This window comes from Myotis davidii, unplaced genomic scaffold, assembly GCF_000327345.1.
Source record: "Myotis davidii unplaced genomic scaffold, ASM32734v1 scaffold37, whole genome shotgun sequence".
Taxonomy (NCBI): domain Eukaryota; kingdom Metazoa; phylum Chordata; class Mammalia; order Chiroptera; family Vespertilionidae; genus Myotis; species Myotis davidii.
Genome location: NW_006289395.1, coordinates 2,716,717 through 2,732,207, shown reverse-complemented (window position 1 = coordinate 2,732,207; position 15,491 = coordinate 2,716,717). Strand labels below are relative to the sequence as shown.

The 15,491-nt window shown below is 47.1% G+C and overlaps 1 protein-coding gene across 1 annotated transcript in view; it reads left to right on the top strand.

Annotated features, from left to right (window-relative positions):
• Positions 1-1,604: 1,604 nt before the first annotated feature.
• MYH13 (myosin, heavy chain 13, skeletal muscle) overlaps positions 1,605-15,491 on the top strand; it is a 53,547-nt gene continuing 39,660 nt past the window's right edge. Inside the window, exons 1-14 of the mRNA XM_006761723.1 lie at positions 1,605-1,808; positions 3,059-3,202; positions 3,285-3,441; positions 4,905-4,932; positions 5,019-5,130; positions 6,286-6,378; positions 8,059-8,122; positions 8,213-8,311; positions 8,425-8,528; positions 11,038-11,176; positions 13,545-13,663; positions 14,588-14,737; positions 14,854-15,036; positions 15,113-15,143. Coding sequence (XP_006761786.1) covers positions 1,605-1,808; positions 3,059-3,202; positions 3,285-3,441; positions 4,905-4,932; positions 5,019-5,130; positions 6,286-6,378; positions 8,059-8,122; positions 8,213-8,311; positions 8,425-8,528; positions 11,038-11,176; positions 13,545-13,663; positions 14,588-14,737; positions 14,854-15,036; positions 15,113-15,143 — 1,627 coding nt within the window. The remainder of the gene's footprint in view (positions 1,809-3,058; positions 3,203-3,284; positions 3,442-4,904; positions 4,933-5,018; positions 5,131-6,285; positions 6,379-8,058; positions 8,123-8,212; positions 8,312-8,424; positions 8,529-11,037; positions 11,177-13,544; positions 13,664-14,587; positions 14,738-14,853; positions 15,037-15,112; positions 15,144-15,491) is intronic.

Sequence of the window (15,491 nt, the reverse complement as noted above, 5' to 3'; positions counted from 1 at the left end):
ACACACATATCACACACACATGCACATATCACACACACATGCACATATCACACACACACATCACACACACACACACACACACACACACACACACCCCACACACGCACACACACACACACCACACACACGCGCACACACACACACCACACATGCACACCACACACACATCACACACACACACACACACCACACACGCACACACACACACACACACACACACACTGGGCAGTGAGTTGCAAAGCAGCTATTAATCTAATTAAACACTGTTTGTCACACTTGGGCACTGCTACACACACTTAAAGTTTGGAGACCACCCCACTAGGCCCCATGCTTTGAACTCTGCAAGGCATGGAAATCATCTGGAGATCTTGTTAAAAGGCAGATTCTGATCCTGTAACCCGGCGTGAGTCTGGGATTCTGAATCTCTAACCAGCTTCCCGGTGATGCTGAGTCAACAGGGTCGAGGACCACACTTGCAGTAGGAGGCTCCGTGCCTCCAGTTCTCAGCATGTGGTCCCTGGCCAGGCAGCAGCAGCACTGCCTAGGAACACTCTGGAAATGCAGGTTCTCAGGCCCCACCGGGACCTGATGAATAAAAAACTCTGGGGTCGAGGCCTATAACCTGTCTTTACAAGCCCTCCAGGTATTTTGTGCATGTGAAAATGTGGAGCCATTGCCCTAGGTCACAGTGCCTCCCCGCACCTTGTTGCCTATAATTGGCTACCTACGTGTAGCAATACTGGATGTGCAACTCATTCTTTCCACTGGGTTGTCTGAAGTTTCTACTAGGAAATTCAACAGTCCTCTAATTCTTCCCAGACACCCTTCAGGTTTGGTGATGACACCAAGATGCTGGGGCTTAAGTGTGATGCATAATTAAGGAAGGCCTCCTTTATTGGGCTCTCCCTGACATCCTCTAATTGGGTCACAATTCCAGGCACGGGGCTGAACTAAGAGATTCCCAACATCAGCGCTCAGAAATAAAAACAGCTCGCCAGACATTTCTTTTTTTCTTCTTACACGTTTCTCTTTTATTATATAGGATTCTCTTTATTTATTTATTTATTGCTTAAAGTATTACAAAGTGTATTACATATGTGTCCCCCCCCCCCCTGCCCTTGACAATCCCCTGGCCTCCCCTACCCCCCAGTGTCTTATGTCCATTGGTTATGCTTATATGCATGCATACAAGTCCTTCAGTTGATCTCCTACCCAGCTCCCTCCTGCCCCCCCAATCCTCCCCGGCCTTCCCGCTGCAGTTTGACAATCTGTTTGAGGCAGCTCTGCCTCTGTATCTATTATTGTTCAAAAGTTTATAATGGTCTCTATTATCCATGAATGAGTGAGATCATGTGGTATTTTTCCTTCATTGACTGGCTTATATCACTTTAGAGTAAAATATCCCCTGGGCTCATTCACCCTGCTCACCTGCTCTACACCCCTAGATCTGGTCCCGGATTCCCCAGGATCTCGGTTAATCCCGGGACCTGGTGAATCTGGCTCTCTGTCTGAATGGAGATAACAGTGGGGGGCCCTTCAGATTCAGTTGCCCCCCAGACTCCAGACTCAGAGTCCACCTCTGGCCTTCCCAGCCCCCTGCAGCCATGAGCTCTGATGCAGAAATGGCCGTTTTTGGAGAAGCCGCCCCCTATCTGCGGAAACCAGAGAAGGAGAGAATTGAAGCGCAGAACCGCCCATTTGATTCTAAGAAATCCTGCTTTGCAGTGGATGATAAGGAACTATATGTGAAAGGTATGATTCAGAGCAGAGAAGATGACAAAGTCACGGTCAAGACCCTCGATGACCGGGTGAGTGATGGTGTCAGATGTCCTTGGAGAGGAATATTGGAAATTGCATGCGGGTCCGGAGGAATCTATCCACCTGGCATTTATCTATCCTGCAGGGAAGCAGCAGGGGGAGTTGCCGCTGCACACACCTTTGCTCCTGCTTCTTTCCTTCTCTGAGGTCTTGGGCTTTGAGAGCTTTTGTGACGTTTGCTTTGGAGAAAGGGGAAGGTGAGGGTGGAAGAGCTTGGACTGTTTTTTTTTCTTTTTTTAAAAATATATTTTATTGATTTTTTACAGAGAGGAAGGGAGAGGGATAGAGAGTTAGAAACATTGATGAGAGAGAAACATCGATCAGCTGCCTCTTGCATACCCCCTATTGGGGATGTGCCCGCAACCAAGGTACATGCCCTGGACCAGAATCGAACCTGGGACCCTTCAGTCCACAGACCGATGCTCTATCCACTGAGCCAAACCGGTTAGGGCTGGACTATTTTTTAAATATATTTTATTGATTTTTTACAGAGAGGAAGGGAGAGGGACCGAGAGTTAGATTTGTGAGAGCCTAGCCCTGGTGACTCTGTTGGTTGGAGCATCATCTCGGGCCCCGAAATGATTGTGGGTTCAATCCCTTGTCAGGGTGTGTACGGGAGACAACTGATCGATGTTTCTCACATCAGTGTATCTCCCTCCCTTCCTCTCTCTCTAAAAATCAATAAGCATATCTTTGAGTGAGGATTTTAAAAATTACGAAAACCTTGAAAAGGCATGGGAGAGAGGAAACACATTATGGAGAGATGGTACTTGAGCTGAACTCTGAGATTTTCTAGACATCATTTCAATAGACATTCTAGACAAAGAGCCCACGTGAGTGGATACTGAGGTGGAGATGCACAGAATACATTGGAGTCGTTCTTTCCAGCCTTCCGGCCTTTGTCTCACTCCAGCGCTCACAGCAAATGGGGGTAAACAGAGGCCACTGCCCTGGCCCTGGCTGTCCTAAGTCCTATCTGGGCCCTGAGGGCCGAAGAACTCTCCCGCTCTGCACACCTGTACCCTGCTCCTGACACATAGAATGGCATGCTGACCGGGGGCAGCAGACCTGAACTGATTAAGCGTTTTGATCAGAATTAGGTTAATCAAGGACAGTTATTTGTGGATCATCTCTGGGCCTGGAAATGCACTGCAGTCTCTCACTGCTTCCTCTATACCAGCAGATCGGGGTATGAGTCACCCGCTCCACTCTCATCATCATTCTTCCTCTCAATATCCAGACTCTCATTCTGAACAGTGACCAGGTCTTCCCCATGAACCCTCCCAAATTTGACAAGATCGAGGATATGGCCATGATGACCCATCTGCATGAGCCCGCTGTCCTGTACAACCTCAAAGAGCGCTATGCAGCCTGGATGATCTATGTGAGCGCCCTTCCAATCTGCTTATTGTTTATCTCTCTGAGTAAAAACATGACCTACATGCAGCATTTTCTGCTTTCCTCAGACCTACTCGGGCCTCTTCTGTGTCACCGTCAACCCCTACAAGTGGCTGCCAGTGTATAACCCCGAGGTGGTGGCCGCCTACCGAGGCAAAAAGAGCCAGGAGGCCCCGCCCCACATCTTCTCCATCTCTGACAACGCCTATCAGTTCATGCTGACTGGTGAGTACTTTCTTCAATCCATATTCTAAAAACTAGTTTATAGTTAATTATTTGAGCCCTTCACAGGCCTCGGTCATCTGAATGGTTCAATGATCAAAGTGACCTTAGGAGACAGATGATTTCATGGTGGAAAGCCAGGATGCAGTGTCTTCCACAAACACAGGCTGATCTGGGGGAATGTGGAACACAGGAGGAGCGCTGCTCCCACCTCCAAAGAACCCCCAACATGGGCACACATGAAAGAGAGACTATTGGTAGCCACTTAGGAATGCAAAGGGGACAGCAAGGTCCCTTCACCTGTCTTACTCCCAATTCCAGGCTCCTCTTTCTCTTCACTAAACTTCCAGAATGGCACAAGAAACGGAGACGTGATAATACCATCACACCGTCATGCCTAATATCACTTCTGTCTGTCCAACGTTTACCTGCCTTGCCATGGAGCAGATACAAGTAGAAGCAAGCATCTTGGATCTGATGACGCTGAAGAGTCATCTACTACAATGCTGTCCAAACACCAGTCATTCCCATGTCACATTCTCCATCCTAGTCATTTCTGCATGCTTAATATTCTTCTTCAAATTGTCTAAAGCTAGGGAGGATTAGTATCACTACTTGTAATAGCTTCCTAGGGGTTGCTGTAATAAAGTACCACGGACGGGGGACTAACAACAGAAATACCTTGCTCTGGGGGCTGGAAGCCTGGGCAGAGCTGGTTCCTTCTGACTCTCCTGGAGCTTCGGGTGGCTTGCTGGCAATAGTCAGTGCTCCTTGGCCTGTAGAAGTGAGTCCCTGATCTCTGCCTTCCTGTTCATGTGGCGTTCTCGCTGTGGGCATCTGTCTCCAAATTTCCTCTTTTTATAGTAAGGACACCTGTCATATTGGATTGAGTATCCACCTACTCTCAGTATGTCCTCACCTTAACTAATTGCATCTACAGTGACCCGATTTCCAAATAAGCTCAGATCCCGAGGTACTGGGGGTTAGGACTTCACTGTATGAGTTGGGGAGGAGGGAGAGGCACAGTTCCAACCCTTAACACTATTGTAAATGGAAAACCATCACTTTCCACAAGGGGAAGGTAAAGGTAAAAGAAAAATGCAATGTCAACCCATCAGTGTCCACACATTCTAATTCAAAGATGTGGTTTCTCACAGCTCTGAGTCTGAGGCTTCCTTTGTTAAAAAGGGAGATGAGGAAGTGCCACTGAAGAATTAAGATCTATGAACACAAGCCACCCAGATCTTAATTGAACTGTGGGATTCACCATTCGCTTCCCATGCTGCCCATATGACATGTTTGGGAAATCTGCACAAATAATCTCGAAGAAGTTTACACATGTCCAGATCACCACACTTCTAGTTCGTGGCAAAGGCAGACTCTAACCACCCCCAACGTTGCCCAACTTTTATATTCTCTGTTTTTATTGTTTATGCATTTTGTTTTGCTTCCCTGTGTCTTTCTAGATCGAGACAACCAGTCTATTCTCATCACGTGAGTAACCTGTGTTTGCACCATGATGACTGGGAGCCAGCGCCACCCTTTCCACTCCTTCACGTCACTTACTTTTAAATCAACAGCGGAGAATCTGGTGCGGGGAAGACGGTGAACACCAAGCGTGTCATCCAGTACTTTGCAACAATTGCAGTTACTGGGGACAAGAAGAAGGAGCAACAGTCAGGCAAAATGCAGGTGAGCAGTTTCCTCCACCCCAGGCTCGCTGGGTGGGCGCCACGTGTATGCAGAGCTCTGTGCTCAGCAGAGATGCACAGCACAAGGTCTAGCCCAGCGGAGCTTATGGGGTCCACCCAGTGGACTCAGGCTCTTGCACCAGCTCCACCAGTAACAGCCCAGTGACCTCGAGCAGCTGCACATCCTCCACTGGAGAAGAAATGGTGTGGGCCAGTGGTTCTCAACCTGGAGCACACGTCCATCACCAAGAGGGCTTGTTAATACCAAGGCTGAGCCCAGGCCCAGAATTCCTGATAGAAATTTCCGTCTCACATTCACAATCCTGATATTTTGCATTTCTAACATATTCCCACTGTTCGTACTGTTGGTCCGGGGATCACACTTTGAGAACCACTGGGCTGGACAGTAGTTTCCAAACCTCTCTGGAGCCAGAATGATAAGTAATCATAGAGGGGGTGAGGGTAAACACTCTATTTTTATAAGTGGACTTCTGAGGAATCAGTCTCATGAAATATTTTTTAGTACATAAGGGCCGCAGGTTCGAGTCCCAGTTGGGGACATGTACCTGGGTTGCAGGTTCCATCCTGCCCTGGTGCGGTAGACAACCAATATATCTCTCCTCTCCTCACTTCTCCTATCCTCTCCTTCCCTTTCTCCTCTCTATAAAGCAATGTAAAAAATGTCTTTGAATGAAGCTTTTAAAAAATTATTTTTAAGTTTTTTTGAGAAGCAGTGTTTCTATTATGTGATCTCTTAGGTCATTTCATGGGTTCTATGTGTCCTTCTGAACCCAAATGTCTATATTGGATGGGTCATGACACATGCGGTAACAGAGGCATATATTCTAAAAAAATCTATGATTTATAATGAGATGTTATCAGAGAAGGGAGGCAGCCAGGGAAATCAGGATGGACTTGGACCCTGCTGTGGCAGAAGCCACCTGGATGCTGTGCAAATAAGACCCCCTCTAGGGTGGGATCTGGAAGCCTCCTCGGGTGGGGTGGGGCTGTGGGTACACTTTGAACTGGCCACCAGGTGAGCTGGTCAACATCTCTCCCTGAACCCTGCCCAGAGCATCCACACTTTTGAGTCATCAAGGGGCTACTTCAGAAGACGTTTAACGTCCTCCCTTTTCTTCTTCCTGTTTATTACCAGGGGACCCTGGAGGATCAGATCATCCAGGCCAACCCCCTGCTGGAGGCCTTTGGAAACGCCAAGACCGTGAGGAATGACAACTCCTCGAGATTTGTAAGACTCAGTCCAGTTTTCAACCCTCCCCCAAACCAGGCCCCTCCTTCCGGCGCCGGCTATGAAAAGTGCCCCATAAACTAGAACGTAGCTGGCCTTATTCTGTCCCCACGTGATTATGGCCAATCTACCCAACCGGGATATTCTCATGCATTTTGAAAAACCGTGTTGGCTTGTTCCTGGCAGAGGGACAATTTAACTTTCCTAACTAGTCAGCATCACCTCAGAGCATCCTGAAGCCACATGATTCAAATTCCACAAGGGGAGAGCAATTCCTTTATGCTCAAGTTGGCGTCTCTCAGTGGGAACATTTTAAAGCACGGAAGTCCATTTAGCAATATCCATTGACTTATTACCCACAGAAACCTTAGTGTGAATGAAGTTAGCAGATTAGAACTCCTCCGAGTCAGGAGGCATTGGGAGTAAGGAAAACCTGTTGAAGGAAAAAGAGCTCAAAAATTGGGAAGAAGCTGATATTGAAGATATTAAAGGATATGTTCATCCATCAACATTTCACTTAATATTAGCTCCACCAAGGATGCATTTACTTCCACATTGGCAAAAAAACAAAAAAAAAAACACACACACAAAAAACCATAAACAAAAACACAAACAAAATCCAGCCCTCTAACTAATTTCACTGGCTAGTGGAGCGAGAACCCTAAGGGAAAGCCTTCATGTATGCCTGTAGTTGCAAAAGTGCATCAAAACGTCACACACATCGATAGCAGAATGATCTCTAGCTTGCATTTTATTGCTCCCTCTCCAAGATATAATCATATTTGATGAGAAGGCAGGTGCGTGAATTAAAGACTGTGGCTCCAAGCCATGGCCTCTTTTTCCTTCGCTTGGTCCTCTGTGCATTGCCCATTTGCCCATCTGTCTTCCCAGTGCACAACGAAACTCTTCCGTGTAAGGGCCGTGTTGCACAGCAGAATGTGTTACACAAACTTGGACCCATTAGTCATTGCACTAACCCGGCACCAGCTTCAAATGGAAGACGATGCTTTCAGGTACTCCCCATCCTCACTCCCATTTATGTTGTCCAAGGCCTCTTCTCTTGGCCCTGACCCAGAGGTCGCAACCATTCCGGTTATTCTGTCCACCTCTCACCCTCCAAACAAACACGTGCAGGCAAATTTTCCATCATCTTCCAATCAGCAGGTAACAATACTGAAGACCCAACACTTAAAATTCAAACATACCCCCACTGACCCTTCACTAACTCCTCTTAAGCTTTATTCAGAAAATATTGAGAATATTTTTGAGAACCAACTACATGCCAGATCGTGGGTAAACAGGGAAGGCAACATTTTGACCCTCAAATTTGCTCACAGTGTAGTAGAGAGGACTCTAGCAAGTAAGGTAAGAAGGGAGAGCGTGCACACACACACACACACACACACACACACACACACACAATTTTACCCCTTCCTCCCCCCAAAATGGAGAATTCAGACTTTCAGTGGGTCTTTTGGGAGCCAGAGAGCCTGGCTGGAGCCTGGGAGATAGGTTTGCAGTAAGGAAAACTAAGGCAAGGAATCTCAGAATTAACAGCCAAAAGCAAAAAATAAGTCAGACAGATGGTCCCATCAGACTGTCAAAAGTTTTATGAAGAGTTTGAAAATTTGACCAAGGAAGTAAAATTACTCCGGTGTTTGTCCACTTGCCATTGGACAGGGGAAGTTCATTCGGATTCATTTTGGAGCCACAGGAAAGCTGGCATCGGCAGACATTGAAACCTGTGAGTCTAAACACTCTATTTTGGTACCTTGGTATTTGGCCACAAAGGCATCTCTGGGGAACCTGAAATCACATTATTTTTGTTGCTTAGATCTCTTAGAGAAATCCAGAGTGACGTTTCAGTTATCCAGTGAGAGGAGCTATCATATTTTTTACCAAATCATGTCAAACAAGAAGCCAGAACTAATTGGTAAGTTCTTAGACTACTGTTCTCATCTTCCAAATCAGTCACATTGAACAAACAAACAAAAACCACCAGCATAAGCTGTGCCTGAGAGGCTAATGGATCTTCGTGTTTCCCAGACCTGCTTCTGATCTCAACCAACCCCTTTGACTTCCCCTTCGTGAGCCAAGGAGAGGTCACCGTGGCCAGCATCGATGATAGCGAAGAACTGTTGGCAACTGATGTAAGCGTGTGCTACTTATTTCTTTAAGCTTGGATTATTGTGTTTATGAACTGAGAGGCACCTTAGAGATCTAATGAGAAAACTGAGATCCAGGGCTGCTGGGCGATTATACCCAAGAGCTCAGGGAATTAGCACCCTCTGCAATGAGCTCCACTTCAGAATGGAAGTGTGGAGAGTTCTCCAAAGCAGCCTTTGTTCATTCGCTAGGATTTTAGAGTACATTTCTTCATGTGCCAGGTTTTTAAAGGATTTGTTGGACATTTTCAGGTTATAGATCCACCTGCATGGTTCTCTAAGAACAGTTAGAAAATGCAGAAAAGTATAAGCAGGAAGAGACAACCCCAGTCTGTAGCAGCCACTCCATCCCTCCTGCTGCCACCACCTCAAGCTCCTGTCAGGCACCTGGGTCCCAGCAGGCCCTCAGGTCTCTGCCTACTGCTTGGGGGAGCACCTACAGGGCTAATAACTACAATAACAATGACCCAATCCACTGAGCACTTGCATGAGCTAAGATCTGTGGCTGCATGGCCTCAGTATAGCCTCAACACCCCTTCTGGGATAGGTACCACCATGGCCCCCACCTCACAAAGGTGGAAACAGAATCTTAGAAAAATACAAATCTGCTTGAAGGCACAGAGTTCATAAATGACAGAGAAAGTGTCTGAACCCAGGTCTGCTCAACTACAGAATTTACATTTTTAACTAAAATACACCATCCCTGAGCAATCCATCTCCACCCTGCTGGCCGTATCCGCACAGAAGCTACAAGAGCTGTGGAAAGGGGTTTGTCCGGCACCCTAGGGCAGTGATGGCGAAACTTTTGAGCTCAGCAGTGTCACATGTAGAAATTTTTTGATATTTGCAACCATAGTAAAGCAAAGACTTATATTTTTGATATTTATTTTATATATTTAAATGCCATTTAACAAAGAAAAATCAACCAAAAAAATGAGTTCATGTGTCTCCTCTGACACGCGTGTCATAGGTTCGCCATCACTGCTCTAGGAGCACTGCCCAGGGCCCAGCTTCCTGGCCGTCATTGTGTGAGGTTCCCAGGTGAAGCTAATTGTTCTAAAGCAGGTAGATAATGCTCGTGATCAATACAGTTCAGTTAACTTCAGTCGAGCCATTGCACCATTTTAACCAGGTTTCGCCAGCCTTTACCCACCGAAGGTACAGAAAGGGCAGGTTAGTAACCGATCCGAGGCCTGCAGCCCCTGAGAAAGGCCTCCCACATGATTCTGAGGGTCTCAGGTTCTCCCCGGAGGTCGCCTGCTGTCAGGGGCTGCTGTTGCACGTCACCCCCAGCCCCCCCCTCCCCCCCGCTTCTTCTGAATGGTTTATCTCCAAGGAGAGGGGTCGCTCCCTCTGAGGGATGGCTTTCTCCAAGAGGCTCCCCGGCAGCAATGCCTTCACCTGGCTCCCTTCAGTTTAGCGACAGTTCTTTCTCCTTTGACCTCAGAGGCCCCTCTCCAGGACACACATGCATCTGCCGGGGTGGGATGTGGGATCACAGGGTGGGGGAGTCAGAATCTCTCCTCCTTCCTCACCTCCTGGTGGGAACTCTCCCTCCACCAAAGGGGGCGCCACAGCAAGAGATCTTCGCTCTGCAATACCGTCCTGCTGACACTGACCTCCTGGTCTGTCCCACCAGCTCCCCAGGCATGTCCAGAGACATTTCAACTCCGCCAGTGGCATTGACTAGGCTCGGCCTGCAAACCCGGATATGTAATCAATATGTATCCCTCTTCTACTACTTTTTGTAGTAGAGGATGGGCCAAGTGGTTATAAAACTGAGTCAGCAATTGCTGTAAGCTTTGAAGTGACCCAGTGCTATCTCGAGTCCCCGTCTTCTCGCATCCTGCCCAATACTCACCCTGCTTAGAACCTCTGTTCTTTACCTGGACATTTGGAAAAATCTGTACACCTGTGACATTCTCACAGGGACGTAAGGAGATAACATGGATGGTGCCTAACTCCATGCTTAATACACAGAGGGCTCTGCAAACGTTACTACTTTCTCATTTGAAAAATGAGGGTGTTCTCTTTAATGAGCGTCCCTTCCAGTTCTCAACTATGCTTGGTTCTGGACAGTGTTGGAATTCCTGGACTGCAATGCCAACCTCTCAAGCTGTTGGACATTATTTCTCTGGCACTAGCCATTAGACTTCCTTCTCCCTGTTTCACACAATGGCTCCCAATGGCCTTATTTAGAAAATATCCTCCCCAAATCTATGTACAGTGGGAAAGGACTAAAGTCAGTTCCTGTTGAATGAAACAAAACTTGTTCACATTTCCTTCCCATAATCTCCAGCCACCCACACAAACATGTTAAATTAAAGAAACAATTTTAACCCCTAACTTATTATACCCCACCTGTCATCCACGTATGTGGGCAAGGGCTGCCTCATGTGCTGTACAGAGAGGCTGAGTGAGGTCTTTGCCAGAGAAAAGCTGCATTTGCAACCCTGTGTCCCACCGTGACCGCTGTCCTTTCTTCAATTCCCAGAATGCCATTGACATCCTGGGCTTCAGCTCCGAGGAGAAGGTTGGGATCTACAAGCTCACGGGCGCCGTGATGCACTACGGGAACATGAAGTTCAAGCAGAAGCAGCGGGAGGAGCAGGCGGAGCCCGACGGCACGGAAGGTAACCGCATCTGGGAAGGGGGCTGGAATGGACTCTCGACCTGCGCGCCCATGTGAGATAAACGTGTTCATCTCAAGAGCTGCTCTTGGGAAACTGTACAAACTGAATGTGAGGATCCCAGAGCTCATTGTGCACATGCTGGGGGAGCTGGTTCACTCGGTCAAGGAACCCTATGGCGGTGAATCCTGGACAAACCAAAAGCCTAAATCTCATGTGGATAATCATCATCCACGCTGCTCTCTCTCACCAGCAGTTTCCCTGTTACCTTAAGGTGGGCATTGGCGAGAGGAGATGGTAAAGCAAACTTCCCCTTCTCTCTGTGCCTATCATTATTAATATCCAGAACACTTTCCTAATCACCGGACCGAAGACGAAGCCATTAGTAAGGTGGCAGCTGGGTTTCACCCTCCCATCACTTTCTCCTCCACTCTGACATCCATTGAACTTGAGCCTGAACCAAGGGCCAGTGTACAAATCTTCCTCTATCCTGTGGAGGATCTCACCACTCCCCTCAGCCTCATTAAAGGCCAGGAATATATATATATATAGTCACTGATCATAAAGGTCCACCTGATTAAGTTAGATTTGCCCAAGACAAACTCTTTTTAGTAACTCAAAGTTAGCTGATTAGTAACCTCATTACAGAAATAATATCCTATCACATTCACAGGTTTCACCCACATGCAAATAGAGGGGATTATATAAGGAATGTCCAGCAGGGGGTGTAAATCTTGGGCACCATCTTGGAATCCTGCCTATCACAATGGTGCACATGGGGTGGTAACAGGAGAGAAACTGTGTGTCAAAGCAGGAAGCACTTCTGATTGGGGTAATCAGGGAAGGCTTCCTGGAGGAGGGGGCACTAACATTGACTTTGAAGGATGGGTAGGATTCTGAAAGGTGAGGGTGAGAGAGCAGTCTAGTCAGAAGGAATATCATGAGCCAGGGGCAGAGGAAGGAAGGTGATGGGACTGAGGAGCAGCGAGTGGTCCACTTGGGCTACAGAAGAGGATATGTGTAGTGGATTTATAAGAGATGATAGTTAAAGGTGATTATTTTGGCATCAGTTTGGGAAGGCCTTGGGTGCCAGGATAAATGGCTTAGAGAATGTATGTGGTAGACACCAGAAGCTATGGATATCCCAGGTAGCTCAGACGTATGTGGGACAACCTGGAATTAATCTGTAAGCAGTCAGACTCACCAAGAGTGTGGGACCCTGGAAAAAATGTATCAGGCTCCTCAACAAGAGCAGACCATATTGCCACATATGACAGCAGGGTCCCTGCCCTCTCCCAGCCCTGGTATCCGGGTGCTCAGTGTTCAGGGTCAGGAAGAGTCTGGAATGGGGAAAGGGGGACTGGCGGGGGGGTGAGCTCTCATGGTGGTAGCAATCTCATTTAATATTCACTGAGTGGTCACCGTGCACCAGGTCTGCATCACAACAACCCAGCCACGGTGCAAATGAGAAAACTGAGGCATAAGGGAGCATAGACAATGTCTGACCCAGGCAGACTGACGCTAGAGCTCAGGCTCTCTGTCACCATACTGTGCCCAACCACAACTCTTGGAAACAACGGAGATGCCAGCTTTTTTGAAGGTGAAATGGGCAGGATTTGGTGCCTGTTTGGACAGAGGCATGCCATTAGTGAGAAGGAAGGACTCCAAGCTTTCAAGAGTAAGTGACTAGAAGGATAATGGTACCAAACACCAAAATGGACACAGCAGGAAAAAAAAACCCATAGTTTGAGCAAGGAGTAATGCGTGCATTTGGCCTCTTATCAAATACTTAACAAACACTGCGCTGACTTTCATTAACTCCCCAACCAGCAATGTGGAGATGGTCTCCACCAAGGAGGAGCTGTCCCTGGGGAGCAGCATTTTCCATCTTCTCCGTGAGCATAATGCCAGGAGCCAGCCTCATCCCAAAGCTAACTGAACTCCCAATGAACTATAAATTGCCAAGAGTCAACTGCTTTTGACCATCTCCCAACGCTTAAAGACTGGGTCAGGTTTCATACCTCTCTCTCAGCTCTTAGTACAGTGTCTTGCACAAATTAGAAAGGTACTTAACCTTCTGTTGTATTAGCAGACTCCAATATGTAACTGTATTTTTAAATAAAATTTAAATGTCAGTAGAGCAAGATTAACCTATAATTAAAGATTGTGTCTAGAAGGCAAATTGAAAAAAACATTTTAAAACCTGGAGCCCTGGACTATGGACTTTAAGCTTCACTGGACAAGGCCAGGCCTGGCGCACATAGAACATAAAACCACCAAGAAGGATTCTAGAAAACATTTCCGGGAGGGCCCGACTGGACGCTGTAGCACCTGCTGTGTTTGTGTGATGCCGTTTCTCCTCTTCCTTCAGTGGCTGACAAAGCTGGGTACCTGATGGGTCTGAATTCTGCAGAAATGCTGAAAGGCCTGTGCTGCCCGAGGGTGAAGGTCGGGAACGAGTATGTCACTAAAGGGCAAAATGTCCAGCAGGTAACGGAGATGCTCTGAATCTCGTTGACTCGGGTATTTTGCTGTTTTCACCATCATCTTCAAGTTGGTTGGGTTGCAGGTATCAGAAATACATATGAAACTGGCTTCAACGTTGGGGTTCATCAAGGGACGCAAATCAAGGCGTGCCCATTGGGTCTCCTGGGAGCCTGGAGCCCGGGACCGAAGAGCCTTCCAGAGGCAGGCGCCCTCTCTCCAGCTCCTTCTCTGGGGCTCCCTGGGCGGCCATTGCTCTTCTTTTCTGTTGTGCCCTCACTAGGCAGATACGTTTTCTCGACCTCTCCTGCCCACAGCCGCCCTGCAGCTCCCACATTGGTATCTCCACGGTTCTAGCCTCCCCCTGCGACTGAGACCAGTGTCGTTTTATCCCAATTCCAAATTCTCAGGAAAGACATTCTTTTGAACCCAACTTGGATCAAATATCCATGTCTGGTTCAATTAAGTATGGCCAAGGGCTAGAGCAGGGGTGGGAAAATTTTTTGACTCGAGGGCCACAATGGGTTCTTAAACTGGACCGAAGGGCCGGAACAAAAGCATGGATGGAGTGTTTGTGTGAACTAATATAAATTCAAAGTAAACATCATTACATAAAAGGGTACGGTCTTTTTTTTTCAATAGTTTTATTCATTTCAAATGGGCCAGATCCGGCCCGTGGGCCGTAGTTTACCCACGGCTGGGCTAGAGTCAAGTGTTACCATCAGAGTGTTTAGAAAACGAAATGTAGAAACGGGATAGTTCTCAGGAAAGGAGAAACATTATGAGCTGGGCAAAACCTCAAGAAATAGTTCGTATTAGGTTGAACTATATAAAATTGTCATTTCTAACTGTTTTTAATCGTCAAGATGTCAACTTAACACAACCATAAACACACTAATTTGAGGGTTGAGTGGGTGATCCTTCCTCAAGGTGACCAACTCCGTGGGTGCTCTGGCCAAATCCATCTACGAGAAGATGTTCCTGTGGATGGTCACCCGCATCAACCAGCAGCTGGACACCAAGCAGCCCAGGCAGTACTTCATCGGGGTCTTGGACATCGCTGGCTTTGAGATCTTCGATGTGAGTTGTTGAGTAGATGACTGGCTTAAAAAGGCCCTCCCACGCTGTGTCTGCTTTACTGGATCTCCACGGAATTTCCAAACTCCCTCAAACTGTTTTTTATTTGAAACACCCAGTACAACAGCCTGGAGCAGCTGTGCATCAACTTCACCAACGAGAAACTGCAACAGTTTTTCAACCACCACATGTTCGTGCTGGAGCAGGAGGAGTACAAGAAGGAAGGCATCGAGTGGGAGTTCATTGACTTCGGGATGGACCTGGCTGCCTGCATTGAGCTCATCGAGAATTTAGACCCCAGGGCGCAGTTATCTCCAAGAATATGATGGGAGCCCAGCAGGGACTGTGGCATTTCATACCCTTCTGGTTTGTCCAAAGACCCCTGGAGGAGGGACCATGGAGCAGTGGGGTGCAATGTCACTGTGAAAACACAGATAACATTAACTTTTAAAAAAATGTTTTCCATAATGTTTTGAGCGCTGGTCATGTTGGAACATCCACTGAGCCAAACCGGTTTCGGCAACATTAACTTTTAAAAAAAATGTTTTCCATAGTGTTTTGAGCGCTGGTCATGTTGGAAGGAGGTGAATGCTGATCAATCCAGATGATTGTTTAAAATATTACATTTTTAAAAATATAATAAAATATTACTCATATTACATGATGTCTATGTACATAACTACGTTGTTGGTAAACCTATTGCTAAAAGTGGGCAACATTTTCATACACATAATTTCATTCCATGTACTTTTGTTTA